This window comes from Camponotus floridanus, unplaced genomic scaffold, assembly GCF_003227725.1.
Source record: "Camponotus floridanus strain SB8 unplaced genomic scaffold, Cflo_v7.5 scaffold246, whole genome shotgun sequence".
In the NCBI taxonomy this organism is placed as follows: Eukaryota; Metazoa; Arthropoda; class Insecta; order Hymenoptera; family Formicidae; genus Camponotus; species Camponotus floridanus.
Window position 1 is genome coordinate 9,592 of NW_020229377.1, and position 13,056 is coordinate 22,647.

Below are 13,056 nucleotides of genomic sequence, written 5' to 3' on the forward strand. Positions count from 1 at the left end.
GAGAGAGCAAAAGTAAATAAAGAGCAAGCCAGATGACATATAATACATATATCATCAAAAGAGTTTTGAAGTCTTTTACATGATACTTCTTTTACTTAATATTATAATTTTTTGCAAGCATTATCTTATCATAAAAAATAAACTGCATTGTATTCGTTTACAATTAATAGAATGTAAATATCCTATAAAGTAAAAACTGAAACTTTTATTTTTTATTTTATTAGTTTAAAATTTTATTTTTATTCTTATTTAATTTTAATTTTAATAGAATAATAAGAATTTTACAATTAAATGACATCAAACAGGACATAAATCGGATGTATTTTATTGTTAAATATATAATAAAAAATTTTTATTATTAGACTAAATTATAAATTATTATTTACGTCGTGTTTAATGTCATTTTAAATCGCAAAAATCTCACTAATTCTTTAAAATTAAATAAAAATAAAATTTCAAACCAATAAAATAAAAAATAAAGGTTTCAGTTTATATTTTATAGGATATTTACATTCTCGTGAGTTATTAATGGATAGAAGAAGCAAGAAAATCGATTGTAAGCGACTTCGAAATTTTTCGATGATAGATCAAGTGCTTTGCGAAAATATTAAAAATTTGTACTATACATCGGAAAGAAAGGAGAGAGAGAGAGAGAAAGATCACAAAACTTATTTATATTGGAAATTTATTTAATATACATAAGCGTATTGTGTTCTTCGTATTATTACAGTTTTTGTATCATAAGAAAGAGAAAATAAAATTAAAGTTGAATACTGAATGTGCTCTAAAGTAAATCTCATCTAAATAAATAAATGCATAAATGTGCGCCCCACATTTCTCATGCAAAAAATACATAATATTAATTTTTATGTATTATTATTTTTAGATATTTATTCTTTTAAATTCTCTAGATGCATTTTTCATTTCTTGTCTCTTTCTTTCCAACTACTAAATATAGATCTATCATTTTTAATATAGATCTGTCATTTTTAGTGTACATTATTGCAGTAAGTGGAATAAAGAGCAAATCTTTTGGCACATTTAAAATGTACAGGAAAGTCAGTTTTATCTGATGCGTTTTTTTCAATAGAAATATCTGAAAAAATGCATACGTCTTTTTTAATCTTAGTCTTTCTAAATAAAAATTAGAATAATAAATTTGCAAAATAATTTGCTTTAATATATTTTTAGTGCAAATATATGAAGTAAAATGTTAAAGGTGCATCACTATGAAAACATCGATAGAATAAAAAATAGATCATATACAAAAAAATTAAAATATTTACACTACATATTTGATATAGCATTTAATCGATATGTGCAGTAATACGGTAAAATCTAATTTTCTCTCGAATTTTTTCACGAAATTTAAACTACTAAAAAAATATCAAATATTCAAATTGTTCAATAGTCTTGTGAGAGAAGCAGTTCTCGCTTAAAGAATCTTTAGAAAAAAAAAAATAAAAAAATTCTAAAGAAAAAAAAGGACAAAAAATTTTAAATCTCACATGGATATTTAATTTTATACTAATATTTTTAATGTAACACTTCATTTATAAAGATTTTATTTTGTGAAACGTTTATACATAAAAGTACAATGATTATACGGCTTCTTTAATCTATTGTTTCATCTTCGCATGGTTTTCGTTTAACTAATAAAATATTTGTGCCTCTGGATATTTTTCTCTGGAAGCTTTATGCAATGTGTGTAACTTAAATCTGTTAACGTACAAGTATTAGAGTAACGGAATAAGTATATGTAATTTGATTAAAAACACGTGTTTTACATGAATTTTTAATTACATATTTTGTTATGTTACAAATAAAAAAATCATGCTTGCGCGACGCGATTCTAACAATTTACCGACATGCACAAAATGATGACTTTACCGGCAGTCGAAGTATCTGGACTACGTAATTCTGGCGTTTAACGCGAATGCAGATGGCGATACTAAACAGCAAAGAAAGATGGCCGCATGAGTGAAACGCGAGGCGTGAAATATTGCATTTCGTATATCGTTCTCTGCGAAAAAAATGTGTGAAAGTGTTGTACGTATTCGCGATTAACAGTTCGGTATTGATGAATACTAATCAACGCAAGTATAATTTGTCGTGCATTGGATATTTCTTCAAACTCTGTATATGAATCGCTCTCAGTCTTTTAAAATGCAAAACTAAATATTATAAGATTTGACTTTGGAAAAGCGCGATAAAACAATCGAATCATTCGTAATTCATATCATTAGCATAATATACTATGAATTTTCTACGTTATATATTGAATCGAAATTGCACGAAAGAGGGAAAAAAGAACAAGCCTATGAATAGACATTTCCATCCTTTACTAAAAGAAAAAGAAATTAAAAATATATCTCAATTTTTTTTTATTTCTTCGGACAAGTCTACATATATGACCAATATGATTAATTGATTCCATCTTTATATATTTATGTGCTATTAATTAAAGCCGTAGACAATATTCGGAAATCAAAGTTGCGCGCAGGAATGGCCATGCGCAGAAACGAATACGCAATGGTTCGGCCGCCATGTTGGCGCGTGACTGCTACGTCATACGCGTCATTGCTACGTTATACGCGTCATACGTGAATCGGAGTCATACTCAGTTACACGGATCGTCGTACGTCCGCATTTTTCGCATCTTTTAACCGTTTTTAAACGAATATCGCGAGTGAAAGAGCGTCGAAAGTGTCCAAGGATGATCGCGCGACTTTCATAATATGTCGGTGAAAGTGCGCGACAGTCGTTTTCGACAATTCAGTGATAGCGCGATCGCGAAGATGGAGCGAAGTCGCGTCGCGTTATTTGCGCCCTTGATGATGATTATCGGATGCGAGCGAATATCGGGAGTGCCGAATAAAGTGTCGCGCGTTCGCGTTGATGATATCGTGTGCATCAAGATCGGAATGGGACGTCCCGAGGCGAGCGAGTGGAGCGGCCTGTGGAACAGCCGGTGAACGGTGAGGAGATGTGATTTATCATATTTGCGTGACAATTCGTGCTCATTCGACGCTTATACAGCATCGCGATGTCCCGAATTACGTTCGAACAAATCGGCGCCGCATCATAATTCGATGCGATGCCGTGCAATTCAAATAAAGTCGATCGCGTGAAGATGGTTAGGCTAGAAGCGATTTCAAATTTATTTTATATACGCGCAGTGCTGCACAGCCTATCTCGTAGGGCTGCCAACTGTTAAGGTGCAATTTCATTGACGCTAAAAATAGCGTCAATGAAAAGGCTGCTTCAATCAATTTACACTAGGTCTGTTCTTTTCAGCTGCACTGCTACACTAGTGCAATTAGTTAGAGAAGAGGGAAGACAGAGCCACTATATACCTGTGTTTATAATCTGTGGTCGAAAAGACGTTAGAGATGCTTCAAAGCATTGCGTTTTAACCAATCAGAAAAAGACACTTTTGCTCTTTTTGTTTTGATTGGTTGTTGAATCGAACATCTCGAAGCTTTTCTGATGTCTATCCGACCGCAGTTTAAATCATTTACAGTCTGTCAATTTTAAATGTTTATTTACTTTTTATTTAGCATATTTGATATTTGATATTCCGAAATTCCCGAGAGATGAGAGATGATAAGAGATAATAAAATAAAATAAATAATTAAGATATTAATTAAGATGGTTGATTTTTAAGTTTAGAATATTTTTTTACAATTTTAAAGATTCAAAGATAATAATAGTGTCAATAATAATAGTTTTGCAATATTTGCAAAATATTAAAGCGAGAATGTCGGTATATGTTATGTGCTTAACTTCCTCTGGAGGGATTCCTTTATTTTCTCGCCAGAAAGGAGATAATGATACAGTTGCGTATAAGTTATATATTTAAAGTAAAAAATTTAATTGTATATTATATAAAATTAGATGTATATATATTTTTGAAACTATTTGCAGATGACATTTTCGAAAATTGCTTCCCTCAATGGAGTCCATATGTTCTTAAAATCTCAAGATATTAGTCTGTTAAGTACCGACTTGTCAGATATGACAGTAATATGGAAAGAATTTGAGCAATGCATTATATTAATAGCAATTGCAAGCGGAGTAACAAAATATATATTAGATAAATTTCTGGATGCTACTTTTGGTGCAATGGTTCTTTTCACTGGCATTGATGAAATAAAAAATTCTAAGAATATAGAAAGACTTAAGAAGGACATGCGTCTCTGTAGTTCTATTATTGATAGCTTAATGGATTGTTTAGACATAGGAGATAAAATTTCTACAAAAACCAATATAGTTAATATGACAGAATGCATCATATCCTCAGAAAATATTTTGCTTCAGGTATTTAAATTTTATTGTGAAATATACAGCATAAAATTATATATAATACTCAATAGATATATATTCAAGACTTGTTTGGAAGGATTTATGGAATATCTAGACTCAATATATGGATGTGTTCTGGTACATGGTTGTGTAGCAGCTGCTACAGAGGGCTGGTGGTCTCTAGATTCTGTGGAAAGAAAATTGTTAACGATAGCAATTACTTCGGAGAGTATTTGTACTACATATGATATTCCAGTTTTTTTACCTTGCAAAAGTCCAAATGTAAGCATTTTTTAAGAAATATATATATATATATATATATATATATATATACATTTAAAAAATTAAGTAAAATATATATATAAATAAATACATATAAATAAATTATATATATACATATATAGTAACATTCTGTTTAGGTGGCTTTCAGATTAGTAGCTATTACTCTTATTAATCATGTACAAATTCTGGCATTATGTGGACCAAATCCTGAATTAACAGAAATTGAGAGATTTGCTGTACAATGCTGGAAGAGTAATATGGATGTATTATGCACTGTTGAACAATGTTATCCACGAAATTTACCTGCATCAGTCTCTTTAGATAATGAAACACTTGGGTAATAGAAATAAATTATTTATTTACATTTAATAGACAATTATATTAAGAGACAATTATTTGTCATATAATATTTAATAAATATTTTAGATTTCTACTGGTAAATTACAAAGTAGAAAAATTTGTACTTGGCAGAAACTTGCAATGTGAAAAAAATCGTGTGATAGGATCGCATAGATTAGATATTTTACGAACGTTTTATCATCAAGCAGTTGAAATGTTTGGATTATCAGTTGAACATAAAGAGAATAGTGATGAAAAGGTAATTACAAATGCTTGGAAATTTACTGGAGCAAAGGAAACATACTTATGTTCTGAGTATCATAAATGTCATGCTGTAAAACATAATGATTACATCCTTTGTGTTTTATATACATCTGTAGTACCTACTCATACCATGAGATTGATTAGTCAGAAAATATTAAAAATGATATTTAGTGATAAACAAATATATTGGTAGATTAGAAATTTTTATTTACATAATGTATAAAATAAAGAATACTCTTTTATATTGATTTTATACATGTACTCTTTATTGTTTCATAATATCACAGGCAAATATACTGTATCATGCCTAAATTCACTTTTATTTTTAATACCGATGTATATAGATATAATATCTATTTTTTTATGTTTTATGTTTAAAATGACATTACTTCTCTAATAGAATATAGAGAATGTAGAGGTAATCTCTTCTGTTAAGTATATACAACTATACATGGATATATTAGTTTCAATTTTATTTCTATACTTCGTTTCCTTTCTTCTTCTCTTTATTATCTAAATATCTCGTTTTATAGAGAATGCATTTACATAAATACAATGAATACGTTTCATTATGTATTGCGTATATATCAATATATCTCATTCATATGGTATTTTGATCCAAAGCGGGAATTGGAATGACATCTTTGCGATTTTACAAAGCATCTACATAACGAGAATACTCGCAATGTCCACTTGATAGCTCAAAAAAATCGATAAGGGAAATGCGCGAACCAGCGAAGGCGCACGCGTCAAGCGTTACTGATGCGTGTCAGCTGTCCTGGTCGTAAGTAAAACGGCTGTGTCAGGTGTTCTGGAGCTCTACGTACGTAGTCTTCCAATGTAGAGCTGCGATTGAATGGTTTAAATGGCTTGCGACAATCGTATGAAAGTGTACCTCGGATACGAGGATGAGTATGTCACGGACAAGCATCGGCCCTTACTCAACTTTACGACGAATAAGATCGGCGGGCATCCGGTGGGTAGAATAAAGAATAAAACAGTTATTTTTAATAAAATTAATCATTTTTATAAAAATTTCATCTATCATGATTTTTACTTTGATTGGAGTTAAATATTTATTAAAAAATATTGTGAACGATGAATAGTATATCAAACGAGATAAACCAATGATATGTATGGAATATTTTTTTATTTTATGGAAAAGAGAATAAATTCATTTAATTTACGTGAATTTTAATTTGTACTGTTGAAATTGAATGTAATTATAATATTAATAAAATTATAAAATTATTCTATAAAGCAATTTCATATTATAACTATATTCAATATACACCATGTATGTATATATATACATTCTTAGAATACAGTATAAATTTTTAAACTATTAATTTGCAATAAAACTTGATATGTAATTATACAATTATATAATAATAAAATATATACAATGTTATTACATTTTTTAGAATTGTTATGGGAAAAATACATTATTGTCACCACAATGCAGACTCTGTGGCTTGTATCAGCTCTTAGCACTCCAGTTGTATGCACCATTAGATAATTCAAAATATCACCGGACATTATACATATTTGCATGTATTAATCCAAACTGCTGGAATCAAAATAAAAGTTGGACATGCCTGAGAATACAGCACTTAGAAGATGAAACAAGTACAAGTATTCCAGACTCTGGGAGTGTTAATGTACCATCCACAACAGCTTGGTTATCTGATGCAGATGATTGGGGGGATAATGTAAATGACAATGCGTCAGAACCAAATGGGAATAACATGTTGGAAAATGATCCGCTACAATTTCATTTTTCTTTGCATAAAGAAATAGATCAAGATATACGAGAAGAATTGTCTATGTTGCGTGTAGATGATCCAAACGCAAATAGGTTTGTATAAAACTATTTTATGTATGTGCGTGTAAAATGTGTAATAATCATTTTATAATTATATTTTTTTTTATAAATGTTACAGTCCAACTAGTGTGGACTCTCCAGTTAGTGGAGGCGCCGTAGGTCGTTTAGATTCTCCTCAAGCCTCAGCAGAGATCGATGGAGATGAAAACGAAGTTGTATGTATTGATACTCCGACGCGACCGCAATGTGATTTAGTTAGTTTATTACACGAAGTAACTCCATTGCCACTGCAAATAATGAATGAAGAAATTAAATACACATTCGACGAAATATTTCTTTCGGTTGATGAAGAAGATTGCAGTACAGATGTGCCCCAACACGTTCGAGATTTATTAGTTGAATATCAGCATGGCAATCCGGATCCATCGATGAAATTTACGCCAGATTCCGGCAATGCTAAGACAATTGAAACGGATGTGGAAAAGTACGAGAAAGGTATTCCTAAGCACGGTGATGAAATGTTCCACAATTTTGTTTGCAGAATACAAAGAAATCCTGGGCAGCTGTTACGGTAAAATCATTAATTATGTTTCATTCTTGATATCTAAGCATTTATATTATACATATGGATGATATATTATGATAGTATATATATTTTTATTTTTTAGTTATTCAAGAGACAACTCTGCACCGTTATTATTATATCCGCTGAGTGGTTGCATTGATAAATGTCGAAATTGTGGTGATGAAATGATTTTTGAGTTACAAGTTTTATCGACGATCATACCAAAGTTGTTATTAAATCCACGCAGTGAACGGAATTTCCAGATTGAATTCGGTACTGTTTTAATATACACCTGCATTAGAAGTTGTTGGTCCGCGACTGATTTATATCGGGAAGAGCAGGTTATTGTTCAAGCGGAAAGACTATAGTAAAACTAGTTGTAAAATATTAAATAAGGAAATTACTAATGCGAAGTCTCTCTCCCCTAAGGTTCTTCCAATGATCCTACATAGAATTTCATATTTATGCATTTAAGACTAGTCATGTTACGTCTGTAGAAAAAAATACCGTCCACCTCTTCATGTATTTGTCAGAAATTCTAAGTAGTGAATGATGGTTGACATAGTGGAAACATTACGAGTATATTTCAAACTATATTAAGCAATATGTGATTCATGATTAAAAAATTTTTAGGAATGCCCAATAGAAAAGTCTGATTAAAAGTATTTAATTTACTTTTTGCGCAACACACACTACACTTACATATACACATATACACAAAATTGATCTTAATATGTAAGATATAACTGTAAAATTGATAAATACAGAATATTGGTGGAATATGATGTACATTCCTTATTTTTAGAGGAAATTAGAGATGCATTATAAATATATATATTGTTAAGATTGTTCTACATTAGTCGCAAACAGCTAGTTGCATGAATATAAACAATACTATTTTCTATGTATTCTTGCATTTATGTAACTAATTGTTGGCGACTGATAGAACAATCTTTACAGAATATAATTTAATTTTATAAAATAGTAGATATAGTTTGGTTGAAATTAATTTACAGATATATCTATGTTATCTTATGGATTCTGCAGATGCTTAACCAATGTGGTTATGAAATTTAAACACATTGCTCAACACATACATTTAATAAACATTTCCGGGATAACTGTTTATTTTTCTTTTTATTATACATACACATGTGCATATTTGTATTCTAAAAGGAATCAAATCTAATATAAAATGAATGTTTAATAACTTCTGCTTAACGGATGTTCGGCAAAATAATCTTTGTTACTGTATATAAGTTCGGCAATATTTTTGTACAATTTGTCACCATTAACCCACTCCCCTGATGTGATTTCATCCGTGAGAGTTTTGATTCTATTGTCTACAAGAATCGCAAAAATGTTGGCCAATTGTCGATCTAAATCGGCATTTCTCAAGCCGATGCAATAGGCTCTAGAAGTTCGCGAGAGAACAGTTAGTAATGCGAATGTTTTCGTTGCTAATTCGCTTATTCTATGTAATTCCATTTGTCGATTCGATATTTCACTACCGTGACGTTGTAGCATTAATATTCCGACAGTATTTAACCTGGTGATACATTTCTCCAGTAATTCACCACCGTTTCTCAAGGACAGATGCAGATGTTCAGCAATGTGTAGCTTTAATTGATATTCTTTACCAAAGACCCAATTTAATACATGTTGAGGAAACTCTAGTGGATTTCGTAATTTCATTATATGTTGGTGCAAATTTTTGCCCATATGTTGTAGACCAAGTAAAGATATGTACATGTTAGAATCAATATTGTAGGAGTCAAACAATGTATAAGATAATGCATCTTCTAAGATTTGTATATAAGGCTTCTCTGTCAAGTAACTTCGTGCTCCAATGATTTGTAGCCCTTCATAAATACGTGTTATACATTCATTTACGCAATACATTTCTACCATAGCTTTTTCGAGGGTACAATCCTGATTCTCATACATGTCCATGATGCCAGTAGTAAAGTACAGTATACTTTCCATGCTATATAAAGCAGTCGATATTTTACCTATTACTTCTTGAACACTTTCATACTCATGCATATTTTCATCCAGATGTTTCCTCTCCAGTACATGCCTCGTTAATAATCTTATAAAAGTTTTTAATATACCAATTGTTTGCGGAGCAAGATTTCTGTTTCCAGGCGCGAGCGAATCTATCAATATACTCATTCCAGATGTTATTTCACCTAATACATGATCCTTTGGAATTATGGTATCTTTAAAAGCAACTGTACAGGTAGAACTATTATGAAGTCCCACTAGATTCTTGATATCCTTATAGGTAATACCATTCATATCGGAGTCTACCAGAAACACTGACAAGGTACTTTGCCCACTGCTGATTGCTTGAGAATGGCCAGATCGAGAGAATACAAGAAATAGATTCGAGTCGTGTCCATTGGCTACAAACAACTTTTCACCATTCAATGTATAAAACGTGTCACAATCTGACAATATTGTCATAGACTTGATGTTATTGAAATTTATTCCACTATCGGATTCGGTATAGCAGATCGTGGGAACGATTTCACCGGTCGCTATTTTCGGCAAGTACTTTGCTTTCTGTTCTTCCGAAGCCATTGTAGAGATGATATGAACAGGCATGATGTGATTTTTGACTATGTAGGAACCCAACCAGGGGAAACAGCTGAGTACTTCTACTAATTTGGCCAATTCTGTCTGATTCAAGTTCAAACCGAGGTACTGTTCATCCACGTGCGCCCGAAAGACTCCAAGATCTTTCAGGTGAGATAGAATATCATCCTTCTCGACACTTTGCGGATTTTCCAGATTCTGCGACAAATACTTTTCGATGGGTTGAAGCCACTCGAAAAATTGTGTATGCCTTTCCTTGGTTTGCGGCTCGGGATAATACATTAATTCGTGGTCAAATACGCCGAGAAATAAATTTTTAGCGAATGGTTGCCGTTGTCGTTGTCTCGTTATAGGAGTCGGCAATCGCATTTCGAAGTTTATCGTATCTAGTGCATGTTGACTTACGCTTTGCGTATATCGAACGGATACGCAGCTGCACGAGGAATGCCATAGTAATTTTCTGCACAGAAATTGACGTGCCAACATCGTTGTTATATTAAAATTACTTTTCTAAAGCTTTGCTAAAGTACAGAAAATATGTATACATCTCATGTATCATACATCCTCATAGAATACGTAATAATAGACTACCAAATCACAGTTTATACCGTGTTGGCTAAAACGCATGCGCGAAATAATGAAGTCATAGATATATAAAATATATAGATGAAGCGACTCGAACCGAATTTATCCGAAAGGAGCAGAACAAAATTGCATCCATTGCCATTTATATGACATTTAAATAGCTTATTTAAATGCCTATATTTGACGGCAATTGTAGGTTTATATATTGCAACAATTGTATATAAGTAAAGCCGAAGGAAAGAAAGAAAAGAATTATTTCTAAAATAAAATGAAAAAACTTTTAATGGCGTAATTGATTACATCATTTGAATTTCATTTAGCTTTTACAATACTGTCATCGAAAAGATTTGTATATGAATTATTTATATAAATTTTTAAATGTATAACTCTCATATCTCATGTCATATTTTGCATGTATATTTTGCTCATATGTCATGTTTTGCATGTATATTTTGCTTTTTGGAATATTAAACAGTTCCGTGCTTCATCTGTTTTCGTCGTTTTCTTAATATATGTTTTTAACCTGATTTGTTTACACAGCATATTAATAATATTAGGATATTTCATGCAAATTAAAAGGAGTTCATAAGAATTGGTTTTTTCGTAAGAGATTATATTAGAGATTAATTTAAAAATTACAAATTATATATTACTTTTTGTTAAAATAAAAAATTTGAATTTGTAATTTCTACATTATAGAATTGCTTTAGTTGACTGCTATTATTTCTTTTTTAGTCTACTTATCTATTTATTCGTGTCAAAGAATTGTCTCTAAAAAACATGACGAGGTCGAAATAATGTCCTCGAGAACGGTATCAGTAATACTATTTTTACTCGTATTCATATTGAATGGCTGCAATTTTAGCAAGCTCGTCAAAATACACACTCGTCAAAGCGGCGACGAGCATGTTTACTCCACCGCAATTCATTATAATCCTTTGAAAGATTCGAATGTCACTGTTGATCCCTATTGCGAGTGTAGCTCGTCCGGTTTTGGAGTGATGAGGATCCCGTATAACTGTGCCGTAAGCATATGTGGCAAGTTATACGTGGATTTATCATCCGCTTGCGTTAGATGCAGCATGTGTACGGTCGTCGCCGAGGAGGTTCGTCTAAGGATCAGTTTTAGATTTCTTTATATTTACAATCATTTACATTACAAACATTTTTTATTAATATAAATGGATAGTATATAAATGCGTAAAATATTAAAATATAATATAATAAATATAATATAAATATATATAATAAAAATATAATAAATATAATATAATAAAATATAATATAAATATAAGAATTTAATCTTGGATTAAAAAAGATACATTTTTTTCTACAATTTACTTTCAGATTAATCAAACTCTGTTGGAGATTCACAATATAATGGCGCCTGACGACTGGTTGAATGATACGGAAGTCGTGTTTGTTCTGAGAACCATCTGCGATCACTCTTTTCAACAGTAAATGCTTTATTTCTTCATTGTGTAATTTTTTGCGTAGCATGCTTATTTACTAACGTAACGCGAATTTTGAAATTCTTACAGTTATAGTTTGCGAGAAATTGATGGTCAGCGATTTATTTCCGTTCCATTACCGGGCGATAAGCTCGTTGCTTCATCCGCCGATGGATTGTGGGAGAAAAAGTGAAATGTTATAAAAAAATTTATATTTAGCTTAGGAAGAATTTAATTTTTATAAAAAGAAGAAAAATTTCGTTAAATTTTCTTTATTATAGAATCGATATATATATTAATTATTTTATCATAAAATAATCCTCTGATTTTGTTACGATACTTTAATCATAAAATTCTCTAGTTTAAAAGATATGTGTCATGAGTATCTTGATGAAATACAAGAGCTGCGATTATACAAAAATTGGAGGAAATGGTGCGAAGATGACGAATATATTCTCAATCTAGAAAATATTCTTTGCAGGTGTAATGCATATTCTTTTAATTTAAAATTCTTTTTCTTTAATTCTCATTTGTTTTTCTAGTTTATTAAGTGATTAATTAAATGCATCTGAGGAACAAATAAAGATTAAAATTTTTTATATTTCCTACAGAAATGAAATCAGCAGTCTACGAGATTGTAGAGGTATAAACAGTATACACAAGCGACAAGGGCCTATGAAAATTGTCAATGCTCATGTGAAGATTCTAGCCAAATATAATAATCATAATTGATCATAGATTTATATCATGTATATTTTTGATATATTATTTAAAAGATTATATATAAAATATTATACATGTAATATTATACACATTAATAATCTGCATAATAATATTTA

General features: G+C 30.8%; 4 protein-coding genes across 4 annotated transcripts; 3 read left to right on the forward strand and 1 right to left on the reverse strand.

The window, feature by feature from the left end:
- Window positions 1-3,680: 3,680 nt before the first annotated feature.
- On the forward strand, window positions 3,681-5,383 carry LOC105256911 (protein fuzzy homolog). Its single transcript, XM_011267188.3, has 5 exons — window positions 3,681-3,838; window positions 3,928-4,320; window positions 4,390-4,587; window positions 4,725-4,924; window positions 5,014-5,383. Exons 1-5 carry the CDS (start codon window positions 3,761-3,763, stop codon window positions 5,381-5,383), a joined length of 1,239 nt encoding a protein of 412 aa, XP_011265490.1. The 5' UTR covers window positions 3,681-3,760.
- Window positions 5,384-5,699: 316 nt separating this feature from the next.
- LOC105256912 (programmed cell death protein 2-like) lies at window positions 5,700-8,365 on the forward strand. Its single transcript, XM_011267191.3, has 4 exons — window positions 5,700-6,166; window positions 6,615-7,048; window positions 7,134-7,586; window positions 7,684-8,365. The coding sequence occupies exons 1-4, from the start codon at window positions 6,056-6,058 to the stop codon at window positions 7,946-7,948; spliced, it is 1,263 nt and encodes a 420-aa protein (XP_011265493.1). The 5' UTR covers window positions 5,700-6,055; the 3' UTR covers window positions 7,949-8,365.
- A 218-nt stretch (window positions 8,366-8,583) lies between these two features.
- LOC105256913 (acyl-CoA dehydrogenase family member 9, mitochondrial) lies at window positions 8,584-10,759 on the reverse strand. The gene has a single exon (XM_011267192.3). It carries the CDS (start codon window positions 10,665-10,667, stop codon window positions 8,784-8,786), a length of 1,884 nt encoding a protein of 627 aa, XP_011265494.2. The 5' UTR covers window positions 10,668-10,759; the 3' UTR covers window positions 8,584-8,783.
- An 804-nt stretch (window positions 10,760-11,563) lies between these two features.
- On the forward strand, window positions 11,564-12,949 carry LOC112638106. The gene is made up of 5 exons (XM_025409156.1): window positions 11,564-11,872; window positions 12,114-12,223; window positions 12,308-12,406; window positions 12,579-12,698; window positions 12,829-12,949. The coding sequence occupies exons 1-5, from the start codon at window positions 11,564-11,566 to the stop codon at window positions 12,947-12,949; spliced, it is 759 nt and encodes a 252-aa protein (XP_025264941.1).
- Window positions 12,950-13,056: the final 107 nt, after the last annotated feature.

What these genes read in the sequence shown, in the direction of transcription:
- LOC105256912 (XM_011267191.3), top strand. Translation starts at nt 6,056, where the DNA reads ATGGCTTGCGACAATCGTATGAAAGTGTACCTCGGATACGAGGATGAG. An exon ending in ATAAGATCGGCGGGCATCCG is followed by an intron (nt 6,167 to 6,614) that starts GTGGGTAGAATA and finishes TACATTTTTTAG; the next exon opens with AATTGTTATGGGAAAAATAC. An exon ending in GATGATCCAAACGCAAATAG is followed by an intron (nt 7,049 to 7,133) that starts GTTTGTATAAAA and finishes TAAATGTTACAG; the next exon opens with TCCAACTAGTGTGGACTCTC.
- LOC105256911 (XM_011267188.3), top strand. Translation starts at nt 3,761, where the DNA reads ATGTCGGTATATGTTATGTGCTTAACTTCCTCTGGAGGGATTCCTTTA. An exon ending in AGAAAGGAGATAATGATACA is followed by an intron (nt 3,839 to 3,927) that starts GTTGCGTATAAG and finishes AACTATTTGCAG; the next exon opens with ATGACATTTTCGAAAATTGC. An exon ending in CAGAAAATATTTTGCTTCAG is followed by an intron (nt 4,321 to 4,389) that starts GTATTTAAATTT and finishes TATATATTCAAG; the next exon opens with ACTTGTTTGGAAGGATTTAT.
- LOC112638106 (XM_025409156.1), top strand. Translation starts at nt 11,564, where the DNA reads ATGTCCTCGAGAACGGTATCAGTAATACTATTTTTACTCGTATTCATA. An exon ending in TGCGATCACTCTTTTCAACA is followed by an intron (nt 12,224 to 12,307) that starts GTAAATGCTTTA and finishes AAATTCTTACAG; the next exon opens with TTATAGTTTGCGAGAAATTG. An exon ending in GATGGATTGTGGGAGAAAAA is followed by an intron (nt 12,407 to 12,578) that starts GTGAAATGTTAT and finishes AAAATTCTCTAG; the next exon opens with TTTAAAAGATATGTGTCATG.
- LOC105256913 (XM_011267192.3), bottom strand. Translation starts at nt 10,667, where the DNA reads ATGTTGGCACGTCAATTTCTGTGCAGAAAATTACTATGGCATTCCTCG.